Raw genomic sequence first — 25,765 nt, forward strand, 5'->3', positions numbered from 1 at the left:
GCCTTGTGTTCAAATTTTTTTTCCCCTCAAAACGTGCTCTCTGCTCTACTCACGCACTGTAGCAAAACATCCCATGGGCCAACACACAATTAAAAAAACATTTTCTCCAACCTCTCTTCTCACTTATTATTGGCTCCTAAACCAAGTCATTCTACCAAAACTTAGAATTTTGAAAGCCATCATCCAAACCTCCTCAGCCTTCTTGGTTCCTGTGAAAATCATCCGAAGCATTACAGGTCTCATTATAACTAGTTTCTGTTCAGCAGCAACACCCTTTAAATCTATGCAGTAAGCACTCTTTCAGATTCAATATTACAGTATTATGGGATATGCAAAATTTCACACAGTAAAATAACTGTGGGCTGACCAATGTTTTGTACAAATTGTTTATTTTTGTGTTTTGGTACTTGATAACTAATGCTGCTTGCCTTTTTGTTTATTGATTCCTGTAACTGCATTCACACTTTCTGGGACACACATATTTAAATATTTAGGTGCCCATATTCATTCGCAGCCTATGATTTATATCCAATGGATATTGTTATCATTGCTTGTTTTTCCTTTCAAAAATGTTTAATCTCAGCTTTCCACACTAATTTGCACGTGCTTCCTGCCTTTCCATTTTGCTCATCTGAAAATAGTAAGTTTTCTTTTAAAACAGTTCTCCTCAATCTTTGCCAAATTCCCACTTTAGGGCAGCAGAATGAAAACTGAGATTATGCTTCGTAGCTAACAGGACCTCAGTTCAATGCACAAATAATTCATGGTTGCTGTTTGCAACACAGAATGTAGTAATTATCCACATGGTCTTGACAAGACCTAATCTTTAGTAGATACTTGTACCAGTGCACCAATGGTACTGAGTGGTCAGCTTTTAAACTGCCACATTGAGAGATCCCTTGCCATGGAGACTGTGGCACTAAAAGAGCTTCTTTTGTTAACTTAGCTCTATGCGCCTGTGAATAAGATGACAATGATCAGCAGCTGGGCTACAATGCACAACTCAGGATCAATAAGAAAGCTGTGACATCTGAAGGGTTTATTTACCATTACTGGATTTTGTCAAACTGATAATAGTTGTGTTTGACTTGTCCTAGTCTGACCTACGCTTTTGCCAATGAGGGGATTATCGAATCTGCTGAAATTAGGCAGGGCACGAGTGAGTTGGAGTACTTTCCTTAACCCTATTCTGGGCTAACATGCTTTCATTCCATCCAGGAACAAATTAGTTTGCGCACAATGGAAAGGAAATGGATATGTTACTCCAGATGTGGATATGCCGGCGTTGGACTGGGGTAACCACAGTAAAAAGTCTGACAACACCAGGTTTAAGTCCAACCGATTTATTTGATAGTACACTCACTAGTTTTCGAGGTTACCATTATTCCATTCACCTGACGAAGGGGGTAACCTCAAAAGCTAGTGAGTGTACTATCAAATAAATCAGTTGGACTTAAACCTGGTGTTGTCAGACTTTTTACTATGTTACTCCAGTCAGTAACCAGGAAGATCCAACAAACTGTTACAAACTCTCAGGTTAGGAAGCCATTCAGCCCATCATACTTATGCTCACTCTGAATGATTTATACAATTAGTTTTACTCCCCTGCTCTTTGCCCATAGTTCTGCAATGTTTTTCCTTTAAACATATATCTCATTGAAAGTTACTATTGAAGCTATTTCCATCACTCTCAGGCACTACACTCAAGATCATAAAAATTCTCATTTCCCCTTTGGTCTTTTGTTCTCTGGTTATTGGCGCACCCAGCAGTGTAAACAATTTCTTCTCATTTACTTTTAAAAACCCATTATAATTTTCAACAGCTCTGCTCTAAATAATTCCAGTTTCTCTAATTTCTCCTCATAATTGAAGTCTCCCATCCCTAACATCAAGAACACAGAACATTACAGCGCGGAACAGGCCCTTCGGCCCACAATGTTGCGCCAACCAGTCTTATTTTTTAAAAAAAACATTGACCCACTAATCTAAACCAATCCCTTTTCGTCCATAAACCTATCCACCAATCTCTTAAACGCCCCCAAACTAGGCGCATTTACAACTGCAGCAGGCAGGGCATTCCAGTCCCTCACCACCCTCTGGGTAAAGAACCTGCCCCTGACATCCGTCCTATAACTACCCCCCCTTAATTTAAAGCCATGCCCCCTCGTGCTAGCTTTCTCCATCCGAGGAAACAGGCTATCACCATCCACCCTATCTAAACCTCTAATCATCTTATATGTTTCTATAAGATCCCCTCTTAGCCGCCTTCTTTCCAGTGAAAACAACCCCAAATCCCTCAGTCTCTCCTCATAGGACCTCCCCTGCATACCAGGCAACATCCTGGTAAACCTCCTCTGCACCCTCTCCAAAGCCTCCACATCCTTCCTGTAATGTGGGGACCAGAACTGCACACAGTACTCCAAGTGCGGCCGCACCAGAGTTGTGTACAGTTGCAACATGACGCTGCGACTCCTAAATTCAAGGTAAATGTCTCTGCACTCTCTTGTTTGATACAAGTTTTAAAGATGGTACTAACTCAATGGACAACCAGACGGATATGTCAACATCAATAAGTGTTTCAGATAGGAGTACGAAATGAAATGAAATGTGTCACCCACACTTCTAAATGCTCCTTACATTTTGACCCTTGGAGCCCTGGTTAATTTGCACTGTACTCTGTCCAAGGACATTGTACCTATTCTAATGTGTAGCACACACTGTACCTAGTATTCTAGATATGTGCTAACCAGGGATTTGATTAGTTGTGACAGAAGTTCCTCTCTTTTATACTCTTGCTGTCTAGTTAATAGTGAATATTCCATTAGCCCTATGAGTTTTTTTTATACCTGGCTATTACATTAGTGATCTACATTTCTCTGGGCCTCCACTGAGCCTAGCTGATCACTTGCCTGCATTGAAATGCATCAGCCATACTTTTGTGCTCACTTAATCAGCATCTCAGTAATTCTATGTTCCATTTTACTATTAACACCATCACCAAACTTGATTTGTGGTCTTCTATTGTGATACCCAAGACATTAATAATGAGTGGATAGTTGAGACTTTTTGGGACACTCGCTAATCACTTCTTTCCAATTTGAGTATGTAACCTTTTTATTCTACTCCGTCTTCTACCACCTAACCAAGCCAATAATTTGCCTTTAATCCCATTAGCTTTAAGTTTAGCTCAGAGTTTTATGTGAAACCTTATTGAATGTATTTGGAAGTCCACATAAACTACACTCAGACAATCCCTTCTTTACAAGTGTACCACTTACCTGGGTTAACAGCCTTCTGGACTCAACATTGAGTTCAATTATTTTAAGTTGTTACCTCTACCTCCATTTCCTCTTTCTTTCTAGTTTGACCCTTTCTAGCATGTCCTCCTTTTGTGGATAGCAGCTAAATAGCGTTTGGTCTTGTGCCTCGAAATATTTTGTCACATAATCTCTCCTGCTTGCCAGTCTTATCACAGACCTCCTCCCTCTTTGCTCATCCTCCCATTTCCCTTCTTTCACTTACTCAAAACCTATTACATTTCTAACTCTTTCCTGCTGTCACAAGTCCGAAACACACTTTTACTCCCTACAGATGCTACTAGAATTGCTGAGTATTTTCAGCATTCTTTTTGCAAATGCACATTGGTTCTCTCTAATCATCTCAAATTTCTCTCAAGCACGTAATCAATTGTAGATTCTATACTTCTATACTTCCTCAGTTCCTCTTTCATACTTTTCTTAGAAAAACGAGTTACATTACAATTTCTATTTTAATGGGACAATACCAGAACGGACTGTGCTTTAGAAGATGATGACTCAAGCCGATGCAATTTTCCCACTTACTTCCTTTAGAAGCTGGGATCAGCTAGTTTTAGCACCATTTTATTTCTACTATACTGCCACAGTTTCTAGTGTCATTGGGCAGGACCTTTGCATGGTCCTGTCCCTCCCACTATGATTTCCATGGTAGGTGGAATGTGAAAATTCTGCCCATTATACTTTCACTATACTGTTTTCTTGTTTAACTTGTGTGTCCTGACTCTTGATTCATTATGAAGCTGCCTGGAATGTCATATATTATTCTCTTCCTCCACCATTAAGATTGACACACTAATTATTCAACAAGTCTACCGTTCTCTTTGTTTCCCTGCAATATTACCCCCATTTCTTTTTAAAGGGCCCCATGCAGCCTTGAATAATTCCTTTACTAAGATAGTGTTAATCTTGACAGCCCAAGTTTCTTTTGGCATTCCCTTTTTCAGCTCTTATGTTGTTTGTCTACCTTTGCTTTTTGTTCCATCTTCCCCAGTTCCCTGAATTACACACAATATCAGCATTCTATACATTATCGCTTCTCTCCTTTGGTCAATAAGTGATTTTATTCAGCAAACAGATCTCTTTGTCCTTATATATGCTACAGCATTAAGCTATTTTTTCCCTAAACATCTTCCACTCTAGTTTTACCCAATAATCGTTTTGGGCAGTTTGCTGTTGTCAGTCTCAAACCCATCTTGTTTGTTAATCTGATTAACTGTTAAATTTCTCCTTTTTAATTTTAGCACTAAATTTGATATTATGATCACAATTAGGAGATAACAGAACAGTAATAGAACATTTATCCAAATCTGACTCATGATTAAATTGACCATGCCTGATCTCCTCGTTCTAAAATATATCACTCCAGAAATTATTTTGAATGCACTCATGAACATTTGGTTGAGAAAGAATGATTATTCTTATAAATTATAGTTTAACCACTCATTGGCACCATGTCCATCCCAAGAGTTACACGATTCTGGGCTCAACTCTTTTCCCAATAGTATGAGAACGTACAACACAAACACGTCATTTGGCTCAACTGGTCTATGCTGTGTTCATGCTTTTCAGCCTACTTAATTAACTTTATCAGCATGTCCTTCTATTCTTTTCTCCTTCATACAGTCATCTAGATTTCCATTAAATGCATTGATGCTAATCAATTTGGCAGCATGTTCCACATTCTAACCCTTCTCTGGGGGAGGAACCAACACTACCACACACAAACTAACTGGCCATCCATCTCATTGTTTGTAATACAATCTGGTGTTGTGTCAATAAACAACTACGCATTTCAAAATGAAATACTTTGACATACTGGAATGCGATAAAGGTAATATTAAATACAAATCCTTCAATATTAAGTTTACACTAAGGTTGTTCTAAAAGATGCAACTACTCAGGTATATTAGGTAAACATGTAACAAATAGATATGTAAATTCATATAGCAAAAGTAATAGCAAATACACAACTTGAGTTTGTGAGTGGCCTTGCAATAGTTAGCTAAAAAGCAAATGGGATTATCAATTGCCTTTTCATACTTTTTCTAGCATGGTACTCTGGTATTTGTACAGTTTGGTCGACAGCAATTTTAACATTGATATCCTGGTTAATATATACCTTTGCTGGAATCATGATTTCCTATTGAATGTCAAAATTAGAGTTATTGGGACAGGGTCCAAATGTTATTTTGCATTGCAATGTAGTTTTGCCACTGCACGTAACTACTATAGATTAGTCTAGCATCATCCTTCATGAATCTTCTCAATCCTTAGTGTTATTAAAGAATGTACAACAGAACATGCTTACCTCAAGCGTATGTTCACGGATATGGTTGTCAATAACATCGTTAAGAGTAGTTTTTTCTTCCAGAAGGTCAAAGGGGTAGCTCTCTTCTAGTTCAACAAAACCTTTCATCTTTGTGATCCACAAAGCCAACACTCGTAAACCAAACACCAAGTGAAGGTCCTCACAGAGCCTTCAATATCGGGGTTCTTAAAATATGCAACAAACTGCAAAAGAAAACAGACTCATATTATAAAAGGATTTTCTATCCTCTCCAAGCAGGGGGCTTGTACATGTCATTAATTTCCTGCAACATGTACCCTATTATAAGTTGACACTATTACAAGTTAGCAATCCACTCGTAGTAAATTACATTTTTCTAGATATTGGTTCACGTGGATGTGTACAACTTAACCTGCCATCCACTGGCAATATTTCCTACAGCAATTCGTAGATTTATCTTCAGGTGTGTGGTGTACTGCTCTCGCAAAAGCAAAATAAAATTAAGGTTGAATTAATTTAGACAAAATGATTAAAAAACTCAATTTAGAAATTGATCTTTCTGGAGTCAAATAATAATAGAAAGGGTGTTGCAACTGTGTGCTGGCCTACTGTTCATTTTTTTTTAAAAATTACTTTAGTATGGATAACAAATGGCAAATCACTTCATTGACTTAGTTACAAGTTTTAAATTTGTCCACTAAATTTCTCTTAAAAATCCAACATGCTAGAAATTGCTTTCAGTAATTGGGTTTTGTATACTTCTCTAGGCTTGATGTGTGTTCCCTTCTCATCATCATGAGTTTCTTGTGGACTCTCTACTTCCAGGCAAGCCAAAGTAATCCCTCCCAGTTCCACCATCCCAGCCATTTCTGACCAGAGGTTGAGAACTTGACATTTTTAGTACACAAAAGAGCTTTTATTCTACGTTTTATACAATTCTGACAGCATTCCCTTCACCAGCATTAATAGCTTTCATTTTGACAAACAAATCCTAGCTATTAAAAAAATCTGAAAAACATACTTATGAATTTTTAAAATAATTTTTCTCATTTCACTCCCACTGCATTTATCATCTCAAGGCTAAATTATCCTATTAACCTTCTAAATGGTGCATTCACCTCAACCTTTCACAAGCTTCAAGTTTAACAATGCCCAGCATACTGATTTTCAAATTGCTCCATACTGACCCTGTATGTGTCTAAAAGCAGACCCCACATCTATGCTGCAAATTTGTTCAATCACCATGCACCTGCTCTCCATCCAGTTCTTCCAAGTATATCACTCTATCCCCCAGTTTAAAAATGCCTCAAATACAGCTTCCCCTTTGCCTCAAAAACCATTGCCCTCGGTATCCTTACCTTCTGTATTGTAAGTGTTCAGAGACATTACCCAGCACAAAGTCTGTCATATACAAGTGCAAATCTTTAACAATTGGTAACATATTTAATTGCTTTGTAAAAATACAACGTAACACAAGTTCAGGGTGCTTTTTCACATTTTCAGCCAAATGCTAGATGGAATGCGAATTGACCCAATATTTACGTATATGTACACATCTGAAACTTGCAGCCATGATGCATATATTTCCTGATCTCCAACAGCCTTCTTGCCTTTGGCACACTAAGCTAAATTACAAAGTCTTTCCTGCCCTCAAACTAAGAGCTTTCAAAGGCTGGAAGTCTAACAGTATTGAATTCACTAGATAGCAACTCAGTCCCTCTAACTGCAAATCAATAGATCTGAATGACTGAAATTCTAATTTGGCCCAAGTTTCAAACACAGCTGATTTGTCTAATGAAACATCCTCTTCACATTGTGCTCTTGTGCTTTCTGAATCAGTTGATCTTAAGAACCTCTTATTTTCAATTTCAAACAAGAATATGATGCAACACCTGCCACAGGCTGGCCAATTGCATGCAAAGTATTATGGTGACAATGTCTACCATGACCTCTTGGCCAAAAAGAAATAACGTGTTTAGCAACAGAGTTTGAATTATTTTCTAACAACCTGAATAATGATATGTAGCACCATTTAAGGATATAAAGTGTCTGATCCACAGGAGCATTATAAAATACGTGAAATTGCAGAGATACCAGGTCAGTTGACCAACAATGCCTTTGTGAAAGTGGTGTGGATAAGTGTGGGGAGGGTATTCCAAAAACTAGGCAACTGAAGGGATGGCCACCCATAATGGAACTATTAAAATTGGGATGCTCAGGAGGTCAAATACAAATAAGCAGTTATCTTGGAAGGGTTATGCGCCTGGAGATGGAAGTGAGACCATGGAGTAGTTTGCTTGACCAGAAGTCAATGTAGCGAACAGAGGGGGAAAAGGCAAATGGGATTTGGTATGAGCAAGAACATGGACAGCAATTTGTTGCCATGGGAATGGAGTCTGGAACAGGGACCAAAAACAATAGTTTAATCTTTCGAATATTTAATCGGAGGACACTCCTATTCAACCAGTACTCGATGTCCAACAAGCAGTCTAATATTTCAGCAACAGTGGAGAAACTAAAAGAGGTGGTGGTGAAACAGGGCTGGGTGTCACCAGCATAAGCATACACTTATGGTTTATTCAGAAGATTCATCATTTGCATTTTAACCAGCTTGCTGTGAGGAATGCATTATGAAGCACTCTGAACACTGCTGAATGACAATCTTTTCACATGGCAAGTATTTATTATAGGTAGTTATTTTTGGAAGGCCATTATAGGAGCTTATTTATCAATCCAGAAAAATTGACCAGAAAAAACAAAATTCATTTGCATCCTAAATTCAATCAATACAGTAATAAGCAAGTCAGGAAAAACAACAATTTCTACATTTTTCAACAAATTACCCTTACATGGACAAGTCGGGAGATGGAACACCACCACTATCAGCTGGGGTCCCAAGGTGGCTCGGCGTTAAAGTCGAACTGTTCTCTGTAGAGTGTTACTCCCAGACCTTCTGGATAATTGTTATACACCCGAACAGAAATTCTGCCCTGTAAAAGTGAGTTAAAGTCAGCATTGATGCAATTGACCAAATTCAATGAAACTGCCAAAATAAATGTTTTCACAATTCAATACCAATATCCTAACACAGCCTGCAAGCTCTAATCATTCTTCCAATTAAAAACAAGGGAGATGAATGAGAACAAAGTGAACTATCTTTGTACTTGAATTTTCATTTTATCTCCCGCATTCATTTTTGGTTGGTTGGTCAGATTGAGAAACACACATCTCTTTCACAAAGCTGATAAATTTTATTATATTTAACCTAATATTAATTTTTACTCAATCAGCTATGGCATTAGAAAGTAGTTTATCTTCCCGATGTCTTACCAGCTGTTATTCACACTGATTAAAGAAAATACAGATGCTGACATCTATAATGTAACCTACAGAATGTTGACCTGACTGGCAGCAATGTTCCCAGGAATTTGAATTTGAATCTCAAAAGTTCAACATATGCATCGCTTGGGTGGAGCGATAGACTTACACATGTGCGGGTGATATGAAGTTAGGAAGTACCGTCACTAGTGTAGATGGGAGCAAAAAATTACAAATAAGAGTGTGACACTGAGTAGGCAAAGCTATGATCAAATGTGAGGAAGTGAGACCACCCATTTTCATCCAAGAAAAACAGAATATTTTCTTTGGAGTGAGATTTTCGGCTGCAGAGGAGCAAAGGTGGGTGTCCAAAGCTCATGCACAGGCATCAAGTAACCAAAAAAGGATTGTTGACTATTAATTCAAAAGGCTTGGAATTCAGCAGACAGGAAGTGTTAGTTCAGTTGTATAGAACTTTAGTGAGGTTCTATCACTTTGATGCGTTTTGATAGTGGAAGAATCACAGTGCAGATTCAACTAAATTACTTGCTTTGCATTTTCTCAAGTTTAGAAAATTGAAGGGTGATCGGGGTGAGGCCTTGAAAATGGGTCTTGTAGTAAAAAGTTAACATTGAATTCATACGAAAAAAAATATGGATTGGTTCCAGGAAGACTTTGTGACATGTTTAAAATGACTTATTAGGGATGTTGTAGTTTAACTTTGTTATCAAAGTAATTTATGATCATTTCTATAGCTGCCACTGTCCCAGGATCTACCTTCTCCATGACTCAGAAATGCGGATGACAGGGAGCCTGAAAGTCCAATTTGCTGCACTGGTGTTGAGAGCCCTGTGGTCCTAAAAGCTCCTACTTTATTCGTTCCTCTGTAAGTCACAGTACCAATTCACCCATCTTGGGGTGGGCTTGTTCATGATAGCCTGGTTGAACCCAGTGGTGTATCAGACTTTCCTGACGGACTGGGTCTTGCATCAATCTCCATCTTTCGGCAGTCAAGTCACCTGTCGCATTTTCATTTTGAACAAAATTAATTCAGGCAGTCTCAACTCACTCCCAATATATGTTTGGCAATGCAATATATTTTGCAATCCAGTAAATATAATGAAAGTTTCATTCAAGAAGAATTACAAAAATGGTACAGGTGCAATAATTAGGTACAGAAAACTTTACATACAAACGCTTTATTTTTCCTGGAAATAAGTGGGCACGAACATACTTCTTAAAGTTACTCTTCATTCTAACTCTATTCTATTACTCTTACATGATTCAGCCGCACCCAATTTTGTGAATCATCCATACCGATTACAAGAGACTTCTGAATGAGTAATCAGAGTTTATTAAAAAATGACACCGGATACACGTTTAACGAAACAGATCAGAGGTTAAAATTAGAGTAGCATAAAGGTATTGTAACCATTCAACTGGTTTTTCATTGTTTAAAAAACACCAGAGCCACTTGCTAATTTGGTACTTGAAGTTATGGATAAAGTCAATAATGTTGTGTGCTTGCCAAGTGTACCATTTATTACTGAACACCCAGCAACAGATGCCACTTATAAATCCACTACTAGAATAGAACAGCAAGCTTTTTTTTCATTTAACTGAAATAGCACTGTACAAAGTTAACTAATTAATTTGCACGTAATAATACTGATCAGACTCACTGCCAATCATTTCATTTACTTTTGCCATTTTACCTTTGATGGCCTGTCACTTTGCTCAGCTAGGCAATTCTGCCAAATAATGTATTCATTTTAGAATCCATAATAAAAGTTAATTGTTTGTTAATAATAAGTAATAGACAAATATTTAAAACTTTGTTTCATGTGTCTACAAGAACAATCAACTTTTGAGATCAAGAACATATTTTGCCTTCTGATCCTGAACACTCATGGAAGGAAAATATTGCATTCACACAGCTGCAAGCACACATGCACAATAAAGCTTAGAGTACAAAAACTTATTTTTAACAGAAGTTAAAGCCATTCTGTTTTCTACCTTGCATTAGCTGATTGAATCGTATGCTTACTTGCATCTTGTTACACAGCAGTCCCCTTAACCAAATGAAGATCATTTTCCTCAGAAAGACCACTGAAGCTTAATTATATTTGTGTCACATTGTTACAGTTTTGGACGATTAAACAACGGTAACAGTTTTACTGCAATCCACGGAATAGTACTGCTCTATGTCCATTTGTGTCCTGTGATCAGTGAACTACATTTTCTATAATTTGCGTGTCTGGTATTCGCAATTAGCCTGTTTGAAACTATCTGCCTCCAAAATCAGATGTAGTCTTGTGCTTTAATATAACTCTTTAAAATCAAAAACATACTCTGTACACACTAAATTAAAATATTCACAATTAAAATGAAAAGCAATTCAGCAAACAACCAAGTGACATGTCACAAGATATGACTGATTATAAAATGACTTTGGAAATGAACAAGAGTCTTCAATGTTGGCAGTCTGCACATTTTATTGATCCATTTGGTCTTAAGTGTTCAGTATGATTTAAATGATGACGTTCATGAAGGAAGTTTTGTGTTAAAGCCCTCAATTCTAAAGTTAAGATGGAGAATCACAGATAATTTCCACTGAAGCGACATTTCCATTTAGAAATCTAGGAATACAAACCTGAAATATCAGAAAATGTTGTTAGAGGCTTCTGACAAAGCGTCTATATTGAAATAAACGTACCTTTGAAATAAAATGTGCCTTTATATTTTACACAGTCTTATGAAATTTCTAGCATCTGTTTTCATTCCATCAAAATTTGGTGAAATTGAAACTCCAATATTCAGATGCAAATTTTAGCTCAACAGAAACGCACACTAACCACGTGTGTTAGTTATGAGTCAGTGGTAGCATCCTTGTCTGAGTCATAAGGTTGAGTTCAAATGCTATTGCAGAGACATTAGCCCACAATCCAGGCAGCACAGTGGGAATGCTGCACTGTTGGAGGCACATTAAGCGGTCTCACAATGCCAGGTTAAAATCCAACAGGTTTATTTGGTAGCACGAGCTTTCGGAGCATTGCCCCTTCATCAGGTGAGTGAAGAGTTTGGTTCACAAACAGGGCATATATAGACACAAACTTAATTACAAGATAATGGTTGGAATGCGAGACTTAACAGGTGCAGACAACGTGAGTGGAGAAAGGGTTAAGCACAGGTTAAAGAGGTGTGAATTGTCTCCAGCCAGGACAGTTAATGAGATTTTGCAAGCCCGGGCAAGTCGTGGGGGTTACAGATAGTGTGACATGAACCCAAAATCCCGGTTGACACTGTCCTCATGTGTGCAGGACTTGGCTATCAGTTTCTGCTCAGTGATTCTGTGTTGCCATGTGTCGTGAAGGCCACCTTGAAGAATGCTTACCTGAAGATCAGAGGCTGAATGCCCTTGACTGCTGGAGTCCTGACTTCTGTTGGAGGCAGCTATTTTATTGGTGAGACATTAAACTTCAGGTGGACGTAAAACAGACCAAAAGCACTTTAAAAAACTGAGCAATTCCGGTTTCTTCAAATCTAACTAATAATTTTGAAGGAATCTTGTGCAATTTGTGCATCCTGGGCAACAGGGTGGCACAGTCGTTAGCACTGCTACTTCATAGCTCCAGGGACCTGGGATTGATTTAGGCCTTGGGTGACTGTGTGACGTTTGTACGCAGTTCAAAGATGTGCAAGTTAGGTGGATTGGCCACATTAAATTGTCCCAAGATGTGTAGGTTAAATGGATTAGACATGGGAGCTGTGTAGGGTTACAGGGACAGGGTGGGAAGAGGGGGCCTGGGTAGAATGCTGTTTTGGAGAGTTGGTGCAACTCAGTGGGCCAAATGGCCTCTTCAACACTGTATGGACTCATGATTGTATGAACTTGTTTCTTCAGAAGCAGTCCACTACGTGCAAGGAGAATGATTTGAACAACAGATCTGGCTTGGGACAAGTGGAAAGAAACTTTTGTGCCACATAGGTTTCAGCCAATGGCCAAAAAGGTAGCCTCCCCTTGACATTCAAGAAAATTTCCATTGAATTCTCCTCCATTACCATCCTAGCTGTCAACATTGACCACAATCGTAACTGGTCAAATCACAAATACTGATTTTGTGCCAACAATATTTAGGGAAAATACTACTATCTGAGGAAGATTATAACAAGGTACTAAGAAAATTATAATACGATTAAACAAAGTTAACATTTATAAAAAGGAAATAATTTTCACAGTTGTAACCAGATAAGGGTGAACCATTGGATGTAATGAATTTGCACCTTCAAGAGAATGAAGAGTTCAGTTCACAAAGAGGTATTGAATAATGTTTCATCCAAGTTCTTTCATAAAATTGAGTCTCATGCAATATTAACATGGACGAACGAAAAACAGGTCATTTTCAGGATGCAGACTGTAACGAATGGGGTGCTGAGTGACAGTGCTGAAGCTATTCATAATCTACACCGATGACTTAGACAAGAGGATTGAGTACGATATACACTAGTTTACTGACAATTTATAGTTAGGTGGGAAAGTAGACTGTGCGAAGATCTAGAGGCTGCAAAAGATTTTAGAGAAGTTAAATGAGTAGCAAAAGGAAGGGAGGAGGAGTGTACAGTTATTCATTTTGGTAGGAAAAGCAGATAAGTAGAGCAATTCATTCACAATGGACTGGAAAAGGATAGTATTCAGGGCAACCTGGATATCCTCGTACACAAATCACGCAATTTGGAAACCATTATTACAAGTGGATTGGAATGCAATTGTAAAACAGTCTTACTCCAAGTTGCTTAGGGCCATGGTATAACCATAATTGTAGTTTGCTCTTCCTGCTTTAGCAGGGATGCAATAAGGATTGACTAGGCTGATTTGTGGAATGAGGAAATTATTGTATGAAGGACAGATATTCAGTAGACTAAGTGTGCATTCCCCAGAGATTAGTAGAATAAGAGATGATCTAATTCACACATTTTTCACTTCAAGGTTTATAAACTTTTGGAATTCTCCACCAGTGTTGTGGATGCTCAGTCATTGAGTACCTTGGACAGATCAACAGATTTTGGATACAAAAGGAATCACAGGATATGGGACAGTATAGCTGAGGTAGATCAGCAGCGTCATTACTAAATTACAGAACAGACTAAAGGGATTGAGTGGCCTACTCATGCTCCTATTTCTCTTACTCTTATGTGCATTGTCTGTCTCCACAAAACCTTTCCACTGTCTGCAGGCTTGAAGTCAAGTGTGACTGAACACTCTCCATTCGCCTGGCTTCAAAAACATTCCAAGAGGTTCAACGCCATCCAGAACAAGGCAGCCTGCTTGACTGACACTCTATCCACCACCTGAAACATGCACTTCCTCTACCATTATCACATTGTGATTGCAAGGTACATCACCCATAAGATGCACTTCCGCAACCAAGACTCCAGGATCACCCAAACCCCCACCTTAGGGCAAGGGCAAAATGGTCATGGGAACACCACTACCTGCAAGTTCTGCTCCAAGTCATACAACTTGTCTTGGAACTATATAGTCATTTCCTTCACTGTTGCTGGGTCAAACTCCTTGAATTGAATTGCATTACATTACTTGGACAACAATGGTTCAAAAAGGCAACTCATTCGTTTTTCAAGGACAATTAGGAATGGGCAATAAACACTGGCCTTGCCAGCAACACACATTCCCTGAAGGAATAAAAAGGAACAATCAGGAAATTTCACTGTTAAGTCAAACAATTTCTCTATGAACTGATTTATTACTTTGCTACACTCGAGATACAATGTTCCTTTGATTTGATTCTGCAGGAGACAATATCCACATGATTAAATAATCACTCCCATCTCCAAAGTCTAAATACACAACTGTCTAGGAGCTAGCTTATTCTTAGCTCAGTTATTAATCATTTTAGATCGCAACAAAAGTATTTTATGGAAAACAGGTAAACTACATTATGCATGCATCAGCAACTTACATTCAACAAATTAAGAGCAAACGAGTATCTTCTTAGATCTACTCCTTTACTGTCTATTGATAATTAAAAGATATGAAACAAGGTATTTCAATGTTTTGCTTCACCATTAAATTTACTATAGCTGCTACTTTCATTGTGAGATAGCCTGTTTGCATAATGTGCCACACAGCGTTATACATCTACAATCTGAAACCACCACCATAGCAACTATTTATCATCCAGCTGAACTATACAAGAGAATTGTAACAATATACTATAAATGTAAAAAAGTGGAAGGGGAGCCTTTGCATATGGACATATTCAGAGGGCATTTCATTTATATTGGCAGTAGCTTCACGATCAAGTAAGCAATCACTGGAACATTTCCCGAATCAGGATTGTTCCAATATTGTATTTAGATATCCACAAGAATCAGAAACTCTCAGGTATAATTAGTGCTGGCCAAAAAAGAAACTTCCCAAAGTCTTCTTGACAGTGTTTCCATTCATCCCCTCAAGTCTGCGCTACCATTCAATTAGATCATGACTGATTAACACATGTATTCCAAATACCAACCTTCTATATTATATCCTTTGCTACCCTTACCAAAGAAAAATCTATTAAACACAGGCTTGAAAATGTTAACTGGCACAGCATCCACCAATCTTGAGAGAATTCAAATTTCCACTGCCTGTTGAGTGAAAAAATGTACCATGATTATATTCCTTAATGGCCTAGCTCTAATCACATGATGCTTGAACACACTGCTGCTCTGTTTCATCATGAAAACACATTCTAATTTGTCATCTTCGGATCTCAAATAGATAACCTCCGACCTTCTAATATTTTGAACATCTACTGTAGTTTTGCCCCCATGCTTAATTCTGTATCTCCCCCTTTCTATCTTTCCGCACCCATATAAAACTTGCGGAACCTAACTGATGTCATATGCAAACTGGGATATAAGACTCTCATTATTCCTTCATCCAAATAATTAATATATAGTAATAAACTCAGATCCCAGAGATTGATGGAGAACACAACAAATCACATCAACTAGAGAAGGTTCCCTCTGTCCCGTAAGTTTCTTTGGCACCCAAGTCCATACACATTTTCCAACAACCTCTTGTGCTGCATTGTGCAAATACCATCTGGAAATCCGTATCAGCAATATTCAGAGACTTGCTTTCCGCCATGCCAATGGCCACAAAAAAATTCACTAGATTAGGTAGACATTCTCCAAACTTCACAAATCTCTACTGATTATGATCAGTTACTATTTATCCAGATGCAGTCACTGCCTCTGATATGAATTCCAATTAATTTCCCCATAATTGGCATTAAAATGACAGGTCTATAGTTACCTGATTTCTTTCTCCCTTATTGAATAATGGAGTGAATTATGTCATTTTCCAATCCAAAGGAACTATCCCATAAACTACAACACTAAAATTATGACCAACAAATCTGCAATTTATCAATTTTTTCTTAATAACCTGCAGTGAAAACTATAAGATACCTTAAGTCCTATTATTTTTCCAATTACTACTTGTAAACTATGAAATTCACCAAATTCTTTCTCTGAATTATTATTTTTTGGTTTCTTTATACTTCAACAATGAAAAAAGTTACAAAATAGTCATTTGACAAATCAGACATTTATTATTCATTACAGTCTTGTGGACTGTAACACTACATTCTCATCTCCTTCTCTATGAATGGTATGTTTTGTCTGTATAGCATACAAGAAACAATACTTTTTCACTGTATGTTAATACATGTGACAATAATAAATTGAATCAAAAGTTTATTCACTACATCTTCAACTTGGTGTCCCTCAGTAGGGCAGTGATCATGTGACTTAGTGATCCAGAAGCCTTGACCAATGATCTAGACAATATAAATTCAAATCCCTGCAGAGCAGCTTGCCAAGACAAATTCAGTTAAAAAAACAAACGAAATAAATCTGGAATTTCAAGCTGATTTGGTTAGATTTATCATCATATGTATTAGCATACTGTGAACTCAAATATTGTTTTTTGCGCACTGTACAGATAAAGCATACTGTTCATACAGAAGGAATGGAGAGAGTGCAGAATGCAGTGTTACAGTAATAACTAGGGTGTAGAGAAAGATCAGCTTAATGCAAGATTGGTCCATTCTGATGTTCATTCCTGCTGATGGCAGCTGAAAAGAAGTTGTGCTTGAGTTGATTGCTATATCCTTTCCCAACTGAAGGTGGAAGAGACTATGTCTGGGGTGCGGGTGGGTCCTTGATTTTGCTGGCTGCTTTTCTGAGGCAGCAGGAAGTGTAGACAGAATCAACGGATGGGAAAGTTTGCATGATGGACTAGGCTTCATTCATGATCCTTTGTAGTCTTGGACAGAGGAGGAGCCATACCAAGCTGCGAAAGAATGCTTTCTATTGTGTCAAAGTTTGAGAGTGTTTGTACCAGACATGCCAAATTTCCTTAGCCTTCTGAGAAAGTAGAGGCTTTGCTGAGCTTTCTTAGCCGTAGGATCAGCTTGGAGGGACCAGGACAAGTTGTTGGTTACCAGGACACCTTGAAACTCGAAGCTCTCGACCATTTCCACTTCATCCCCATTGGTGTAGACAGGGGCATGTCCTCCACTATGCATCCTGAATTCAATGGCTATCTCCTTTATTTTACTGACAATGAAGGAGAGATTACTGTCATTGCACTTATTCACAAGATTCTCTATCTGTGCCCTGTAATCTGTTGCATCATTGTTTGAGATCCAGCTCATCAACAAACTTGAAAATTGAATTGGAATGGAATTTGACCACCCAGTCAGAGGTACCTAAGGAATATACTAAGGGGCTGAAGAGACAGCCCTGTGGGGCACCAACGTTGAGGATATTCACATGGAGGTGATGTTGTTGCCTATTCTTAGGGATCCTGATTACTGTGTGTGTGTGCGGGAAGAGGAGAAAGCGAGAGGGAGACACCAAATCTTGATTTGCAGATTGGACTGCATATAATTACACGTGAAGTAATAACTGTTGGAGAAATGGGTGAAGGCATGGTTTTGCAACCTGCTCACTGTCCTGACTGGACCTAACTGTTCTCCTTAACTGATGACAGTGGCTTCTCAATTTGGATATATACTGGTTTGTTTTTCCGCAAGTAGTGGAGTCCAACCTACAGGCTCTGAGAGCTAATCTCACAGCCAGCAAAAAGATAATAAAATCTGATGAGTGTGAGCAAGGTGAGGGCTTGACAAAGCAAATCCAGCCCAGTCAATCTGCTAAGTCCTCCTCACAAACATCTGAGAACTGGTGGCAAAATCTGAAGGGCTGGCCCTCACTAGTTAAGAACGGCTTTACACTCAACAATACAAAATCAGCAAATATTTATTGTCCTATCCCATCTCAGGTACAGTTACAGTGACAAAATCAGAACAGCCTCAAGATTTAATCAGAACTATAAAGTCTCATGGCTTCAGCTCAAGTATATCTCAAATATGCTCCTGCTGTCCATCATTTTTTGGCCCTCAGCAATAAAATCCCTTATATGTTTTCAAAAGGCAACTGAATATATACTTAAAGTGAGCTAATTTGTAGGAACACAGGGAAAATCTGGAGGGGGGAAGCAAATTGGATAATTTCTCTTTCAACGCACAAGTAGAATACTTATGCCTTTGCTTAACCCTCTCTCCATTCACACTGTCTGTACCTTAAAGATTTGATTACCTGTAAAGACTCGCATTCCAACCATTATTTTGTAAATTGAGTTTGTCTGTACATGCACTGTTTGTGAACAGAACTCCTATTCACCTGTTGAAGGGGCAGTGCTCCAAAAGCTTATGGCCTGTGCTACCAAATAAACCTGTTGTACTTTAACCTGGTGTTGTGAGACTTCTTACTGTGTTTACCCCAGTCCAACGCCAGCATCGCCACATCACAGATAGAACAAGCAGCGTGGGTTCTTCTATCTTGCAAGATCCTTTTTGTTAAGCAATATAGATTAAGACAAATTTACCAGTCAAAACTGAACATCTATGAGGCAGAAGGCCTTTAACAGTACATTGCAATATAGCAGCTGATGGCCCCTCACTCTTGCATCATCAAACAAAATGACCAATCCTGGTTCAATGAGGAGGGTAGAAGAGCACACAGAAGCAGGATTAGGTATGCCTGAAACTGATGTACTAACCTGATGGAACTAGAGAGAGGATCAAGCAACAAGCTTGAAGAGGAAACTAAATGAACATTCCCATCTGCAATGCTGCCAAAATTTAGCACCGGTGAAACAGACAAGGTTGAGTGTTAGCAACCATCTTCAGCTAAAAGTGCTGAATGGTTCTTTCTTGATCGCTTCCTGATACCCTCATCAGAGATGTCAGTATGTGACTACAAACAGCCAGGAATACAAGCCCCAATAACATCCTGATTACAATCCTGAATATTTGTGCTGCACTAGTGCAGCAACAACATCATCAGCTACTCAATTAATGTCTAAAATTGATCATCAATTTTTTTCACAAGTAGCTAGACTGTTACTGTGCCTTGCAGAAAATTCTTGAAGGGCTCATTGGTCAACTATAATCCCTACATTCCAGCAGCTTATTCTCAAAATTGTGAAAGGAGTTGCTGCTATCAAATGGCACTTGCTCACTTTGGGTTTTGCCAGGATTATTTAGCTTATATACCATTACAGCCTTAATCCAAATATAGGCAAAGTATTGAATTCAAACCAAGGTGAGTGCTCTAGGCATAGTGGCAAGATTCAATTGAGTAAGCACCAAGGAGTTTCATTAAAAATTAAGTCAACGGTGATCAGGCAGTAACTCTTCAGTGATGGGAGTCATAATTAGCATAAAGGATGGTGGCAGTGGTTTTTGGAGGCTAATTACCCCAGTTTTGCATATCACTACAGCTCTTCAGGGTGCATCACAGGCCCAATTATTTGCACTGACTCTCCTAACACAAGGTCAAAAGTGAGGATTGTTTACTGGTGATTTCAGAACTCAGATTCACTCGCCATTCCTCAGTCAATGAAGCAGCCCGTGCCTGTAGCCAGAAAGCCTAAACTTATACAAGGCCCGTGCTGATGAATGACAAGTAGCATCTGTGTCACATAAAGACCAGGCAATGGCATTTCCAACAGAGTGCAATTACTTCTCCATAGCATTCAATGGCATTATCATTCAATCTTCCACCAAACATCAGTTTGGGGATTGCTACTGACTAGAAAAGCAAATCACATAAATGTTGTGGCAACTAGATCAGGTCAGAGGCTGCATATTATACAACCCATGGTTGAACTTCTGACTTCCCAAAGCCTCATCACGACTTACAAAGCAAAAGTCAGAACTGTGATGGAATACACTCTGCTTGCTTGAGTGGGACAGCTGCGACAACACTCAAGAACACAAACCTTAGACAATGCAAAGAAGTTCATCCTCTGCTGCAAATGTATAGCTGCAATGTGTCCTCACTATTGGATAGGCTGCGGAAACGCAAAGCTTCTTTAGCAGCCCCTCCCAAAACCTTGACCTCAATCACCTAGAAAGAACAAGGGCAGCAAGTGCATGGGACACCACCAATTATAAATCACACACCATTCTGATTTGGGTATGTAAGCCATTCACAATTCTAGAAGTCATCACCAAACAGAATTGTGGACGTTTATATGAAGGGACAGATTAAGAAAGGACAGAGTAAAAAGAAAGGTTAATGCAATGGATGAAATTGTGTTGAGGCATGGGGGCTTTCTGTGCAAAAGCTGGTGTGCTCCATGTGTGGGCAGTAAATAATACATTTGAAAAGTAGGGGCAAGATTTTCAATGGTGACAAAGTGCTGAGTAAAGGCAGAGAACAAGTTGAGGTTTGGTGATGGAGATCACACCATCACCAATGCAGAATGGCAAAGTTGTGAAAGCTATAGTCAGACAGCACAGATTCAGTAAAGAAGAAGGTGGCATTACAAAGGTTTCATCAAGGCCATGACGTTGATACAATCATCAGCAACAAGGTTATGGCAGCCTGGAAGTGCACACTCAGGCTGTGCACCAGCTGACCCCTTTATATTACCACATGTCTGCTGTGCTTGCTCCCTCCAGTGAGAGGAAGTTCAAAGAGAGGGGAGGTTAGGGCTGCTACATGTGAGGGGACCACGAGGCAGGTCCTATGGAGGATGGTGAGACTCAAATGAATGTTGTGGAACTACCCAAGACATTCAAGTCTGGAAGAGCAGCACAAGAATAGGAACTTCAAGGAGAAATGGTAGGGAATTAGATGTGGAGCCAGCAAAGTACTCAAGAGGGGGAAATAATGAAAAGAGAAGAAAAGGAAGATTAAGAAAAAGGAAAATGTAAGTCAAGGGCCAGAGTGTCAATTCACTCTGAGGCCAGTTGGTAAAATAGGAAACCAAAAGCCAAACTTACTTAATGCTGCCTTTATTTACAAAGTACATCACAAATGTGTGTTTGCCTCCTCCCGAAGCAGTATCCTCCATTTATGTATGGTTAACTTTAATAATACAATTAACGGAATGTTTGACCAAATGGACACATGAATTGATATAGAGAAGCTAAGGCAAAGATTAGGGTAATTTTTTCATCGTGCCAAGTAAAAGACATGCATCCATTTTTGTCAGTAAACAGCTGGATCTCACTGCTGACTGAAATGCAATGCACTATGACAGTTACGGACAACAATCAAGTGAATGTCACAACTGACCGTGCTGTTTGTGCAACCCTCCAGCACTCTTTGGTCTTTGTTTCACGCAGATACAACACTCAGCCATTCTAATAATGCACAATTGACTGTTTGATCATCGGGTGAAACTCTTGAGACTATAAAAAAGGTAAAAATTAGCTAAGGAAACCATTCCAGTTTGTCCACATCAATATTAAGCAACTGTTATTGTGTTGTAGAGCTCAAATGCTTCTCCATACACACAATCAACATTTACAGCTTTGAATATTATCCACATCTTTAAGGACATATTCAGACCACTTCATTTGCTCATCAGATGACATTTATTGAATTCCCATTGCAGCACTTCAAATAGGCCATTTCAGGTTAAGTTTATTTTTAACAAAGGTTTCAAAACAGTGGGTTCTTAATTGCACAAAATCACTCCAAAAGTTCATTTACTGTGTCCGTATACATTCCCACTGGTAAAGTCAGAAATAGTTCAAAGGAATTCAAGTACTGCACAATGCTGTACAGCTATTAACTCTATTTGAAGTGCAATAAAACTCCAATTATCAGCCTTACTTTGAACCGTGTTCGCAACTCTATGTGAACTGGACCAGTGGGAGTCAGAGCTTTCAACCACCTGGAACATCAGGGTGGACATTATACGCACTTTGAACTTCCAAGCACTTCATGGCCATTTGCTGCACAACAAAATTCATTCATGAATACAACATGCCGCACATAATCTTTTGGAGTAGACACTGGAGTTTGGTGTTGTCTTTTTCAGCAGCTACTTGAGCCTCAGTTAGGCGTTGGTGGCACAGATTATCTGCCAATTTCGCCAGGTGGACTCCATCCACCTGTTTGTCACTTGGTTTAATAACCACAAACTGCGACATTACATTAATTAAACAACTGTGATTTGAGAGCACATTGTGTCAATCACGACCAAACCTCTTCACTGTCACTTATATTAAACGCACTACTAAAGGTCATTTCTGTTCTGACATCCATTTAACATCAACAAAAGTCAAGTAACATATTTCATACAAGCTGAGGAGACTTGGAGTTCTTGGACATTCAATGCAATTTCAGCAAGCTTTATTAGCAGTGACCAAAGTCAATATAATATCCCTAAAGAGTATAACTGTAGAAATTTAATGGGGGGGGGTGGGGGAGAGAGAGATGATTTGAAAACAAACAGGATGTCTCCCTCCTCCCACCCCCAGTGTCTCAGAATTATTTTTTTCCTCTGGACTTCAAAATAAGAGTCCACAATGTTACCTGAAACATTTACGAAAGCTCTGACCGACTTCACTCCCTGACAATGTTTAAAATCAGCAGTGGTGTGATTTGCTGTCTGCACACTCCTGCATGCCCGGCTCCAGCTGTCCCCGCTTCACTCTCTATTTATTGCCACAGGCGCAGCCGGCGCTATTGTCCACACGCAACAATAGCATCAATCTGGCCTGTGCCGGCCCCAACCGGAACATTACCACCACCGACTATTTAAAAACAATAATAACCGGCACCCACACACGCCTTCCACTTTCTCTTCGACCCGGCGCGCCTTTTTTTGAAAGCCAGAAACGGATGGGCGTTGAGGGGGCAATCCAAACAAAACAGACAATTAAACTGCATAATGTTGTTTTGCTTTAGCCCACTGGAGCCGAAAACCTGGCTGGGTTTTGTCACGGGAATGCAGCATTGTGTTCGATGCCAACCACGATTAAAAAAAGTAGTGGACTAATGAAATTAAAGCACGTTCTACTTTCAAATAAATGGGTATGGAACCGTTGGGAATTCAAAGCTTGATAATGGCCGGCGATGGAAATGATCTGTTAGTTTCTCCCTCCCCACCTCCATTAAAGATCTGGTGACAATCCTTTGGAAAGTTTCTTGTGGCCAAAATAAACAAAACCGGTGCAGGAAAGTTATAGCTGAAGAAAAAGACATGCCAACTTTCCATCATTGTCGTTGATTTGGAACCACGTCAAAGTTTCCAGTTACTTTAGTACTTTTTTTTGGGGGGGGGAAGAATTTGCACTACAAGGATAATTAGATTGTGATTAAAAACAAAAGTGTCGGAAAAGTTCAGCGGGGTCTGGTGGCAACCTGGACGGAGGAAAAGAATACTTTTCAGTGTAAAGTTTAAAGTTGATCAGTGTCACAAGTAGGCTTACAATAACACTGCAATTAAGTGACTGTAAAAATCCCTCAGTCGCCACACTCAGGCACCTGTTTGAGTACACCGAAGGAGAACTTAGCACGGCCAACGCACCTAACTAGCATATCTTTCGAACTGTAGGAAACCCATGCAGACGCAAGGAGAACGTGCAAATTACACAGTGACAAGCTGGGAATCGAACACAGGTCCCTGGCGCTGTGAGGCAGCAGTGCTAAGCTGCCATGCCTCCCCATACCTCAATACATGTGACGAAAAATAATAAATCAATTCAAGATTGAAGAGTTAACATTTCGAGTCCAATTCTTTTCAAACATGTTTAAGCTCCCCCACTTCTCTCTCTGAGCTCTGATGCTGAGCCATCGAGCATTTTTGATTTGATTTATTGTCACATACAAGTCCAAAGACGTGTGGGTTAAGTGGACTGACCATGTTAAATTGCCCCTCAGTATCACGGCGATTAGCTAGGGTAAATGCATTGGGTTACGGGGATATGGACTGGATGGTATTGTGGGCAATGCAAACTCGATGGACCAATGGTTTTCTGCACTGTAGCTTCTATGTATTGACATACCGTGAAAAAGTATTGTTTCTTGCGCGCTATACCTTTCTATTTTCAACATTCGCAGTATCTAGCTTTTCCTTTTTTTTTAAATAAAGTGATGGGGGAATTGTGCCAGCTTGACAGCCCAGGGAGCCAGCTCCACTTGCACGGAAAGCCTGGGAGAAAGGGGTTTGGGAAGGAGATCGAATCCTCACTTGTCTTTCCCCTTCAAGCTGGAGCTGCCATACTCTCTACCCCTGCCACATGCAGGGCGGCCATCACTGCGCCACTTGCCGAGTATAACACAGCCGGCGACCCGAGGCACAATACCAATATAGAACCGAAAATATTTTGAATATGTATGTTTTTTAAAAACGCCTTTCGGTTAGAAGTTTGAATCGAGAGGATATAAAAGCAGGGTGCGCCATTCCTTCCAGTGAGATGGCTGCGCCGCCAAAAATGTGAAATTCAGCCCCCTCGCGCGACATTTTATTTCAAAACAGATGTGAATAAATCGCCGTCCCCAACCGTCAATTCCATTCAGATCCAGGCCAAAGTCACAGCGCGCTGACGCCATTTGATTGACAGCCACTAGAGCCATACAGGAACCAAGGACCGCCTGCCCTCTCCTCCAATGGGAGCGCCGGCAAGGGGAGGAGGGGGCGGTATCAGCCGCGGTGCACGCTGAAATAGGCAGGTCCGCCTTCGAACTGAGGGGAGGACGAAGGCCGGGCCGGTCAGCTGTCGCCCCACATACAAACAAATATTTTCCTCCAACAACACCAGCGTATCCCTCCTTATAACAACGTCGCACTATTTTACATCTCAATCCCACTCTCGGTTCATCTGAGGCCCTTTTTTTGTTACTACCGCTCGTCTCATTGAATGGACAGGTTTACAGATTTCAGAAACATGGCACCACCCCCTCACTGTTGAAAGGAAAAAATTGTACTTACGTGAGATAACGGCCCAAAAGATTTGGTAAAGCGTCTTCTCTTTTTAGGCGGAATTTTTAAAAAGTAATAGGGGGACGTACAAGAGAAAGACGATGACCGCCCTCTGCCATAAAAAGCTGGTCCCGCTTGGAAGGTGGAAGGAGCGCCTCACATAAGTTCCAATACAAGCTGCAGACAGAGAGGAAAAGGAGCAGCCGACCGCCGGGCGCAAGCTTTTATAGCCTCGGTTCGGAACCCGGATGTTGGTAGCTCCGCCTCCTCAACCTTCTCCCCCCGCCCTCCCTCAAACCCGGTTTCCACAGTAACCACACGAGGGGCCGGGCGGTCTTTCTGCAGCCATTACTGTCGCACACAGCCCCCCCGTGCTGGCTGGGAGAGGGTCAAATGATTGCATTTTGCTGAGCCCCAACTGCTATGGATCTGTCAACAGTCCCTTTCTCGTCCCACGGCATGCCCAAGTGCTGTCACGTTTTCCGGTGGGCTGAAGATGGTATTTACGAGGGAGGAGATTGCTCCAGCTAAAGTTTAAAG

The 25,765-nt window shown here is 39.8% G+C and overlaps 1 protein-coding gene across 1 annotated transcript in view; it reads right to left on the reverse strand.

The window, feature by feature from the left end:
- LOC145346494 (antizyme inhibitor 1-like) overlaps positions 1-25,417 on the reverse strand; it is a 48,554-nt gene extending 23,137 nt beyond the window's left edge. The window contains exons 1-3 of the mRNA XM_080193827.1: positions 25,235-25,417; positions 8,454-8,594; positions 5,626-5,828 (exon numbers count right to left, since the gene is read on the reverse strand). Of these exons, the coding sequence (XP_080049953.1) occupies positions 5,626-5,733 (108 nt within the window). The 5' untranslated portion in view covers positions 5,734-5,828; positions 8,454-8,594; positions 25,235-25,417. The remainder of the gene's footprint in view (positions 1-5,625; positions 5,829-8,453; positions 8,595-25,234) is intronic.
- Between the last annotated feature and the right edge of the window lie 348 nt (positions 25,418-25,765).

This window comes from Carcharhinus amblyrhynchos, chromosome 8 (genome assembly GCF_965287045.1).
Source record: "Carcharhinus amblyrhynchos chromosome 8, sCarAmb.v2.hapA, whole genome shotgun sequence".
Taxonomy (NCBI): Eukaryota; Metazoa; Chordata; class Chondrichthyes; order Carcharhiniformes; family Carcharhinidae; genus Carcharhinus; species Carcharhinus amblyrhynchos.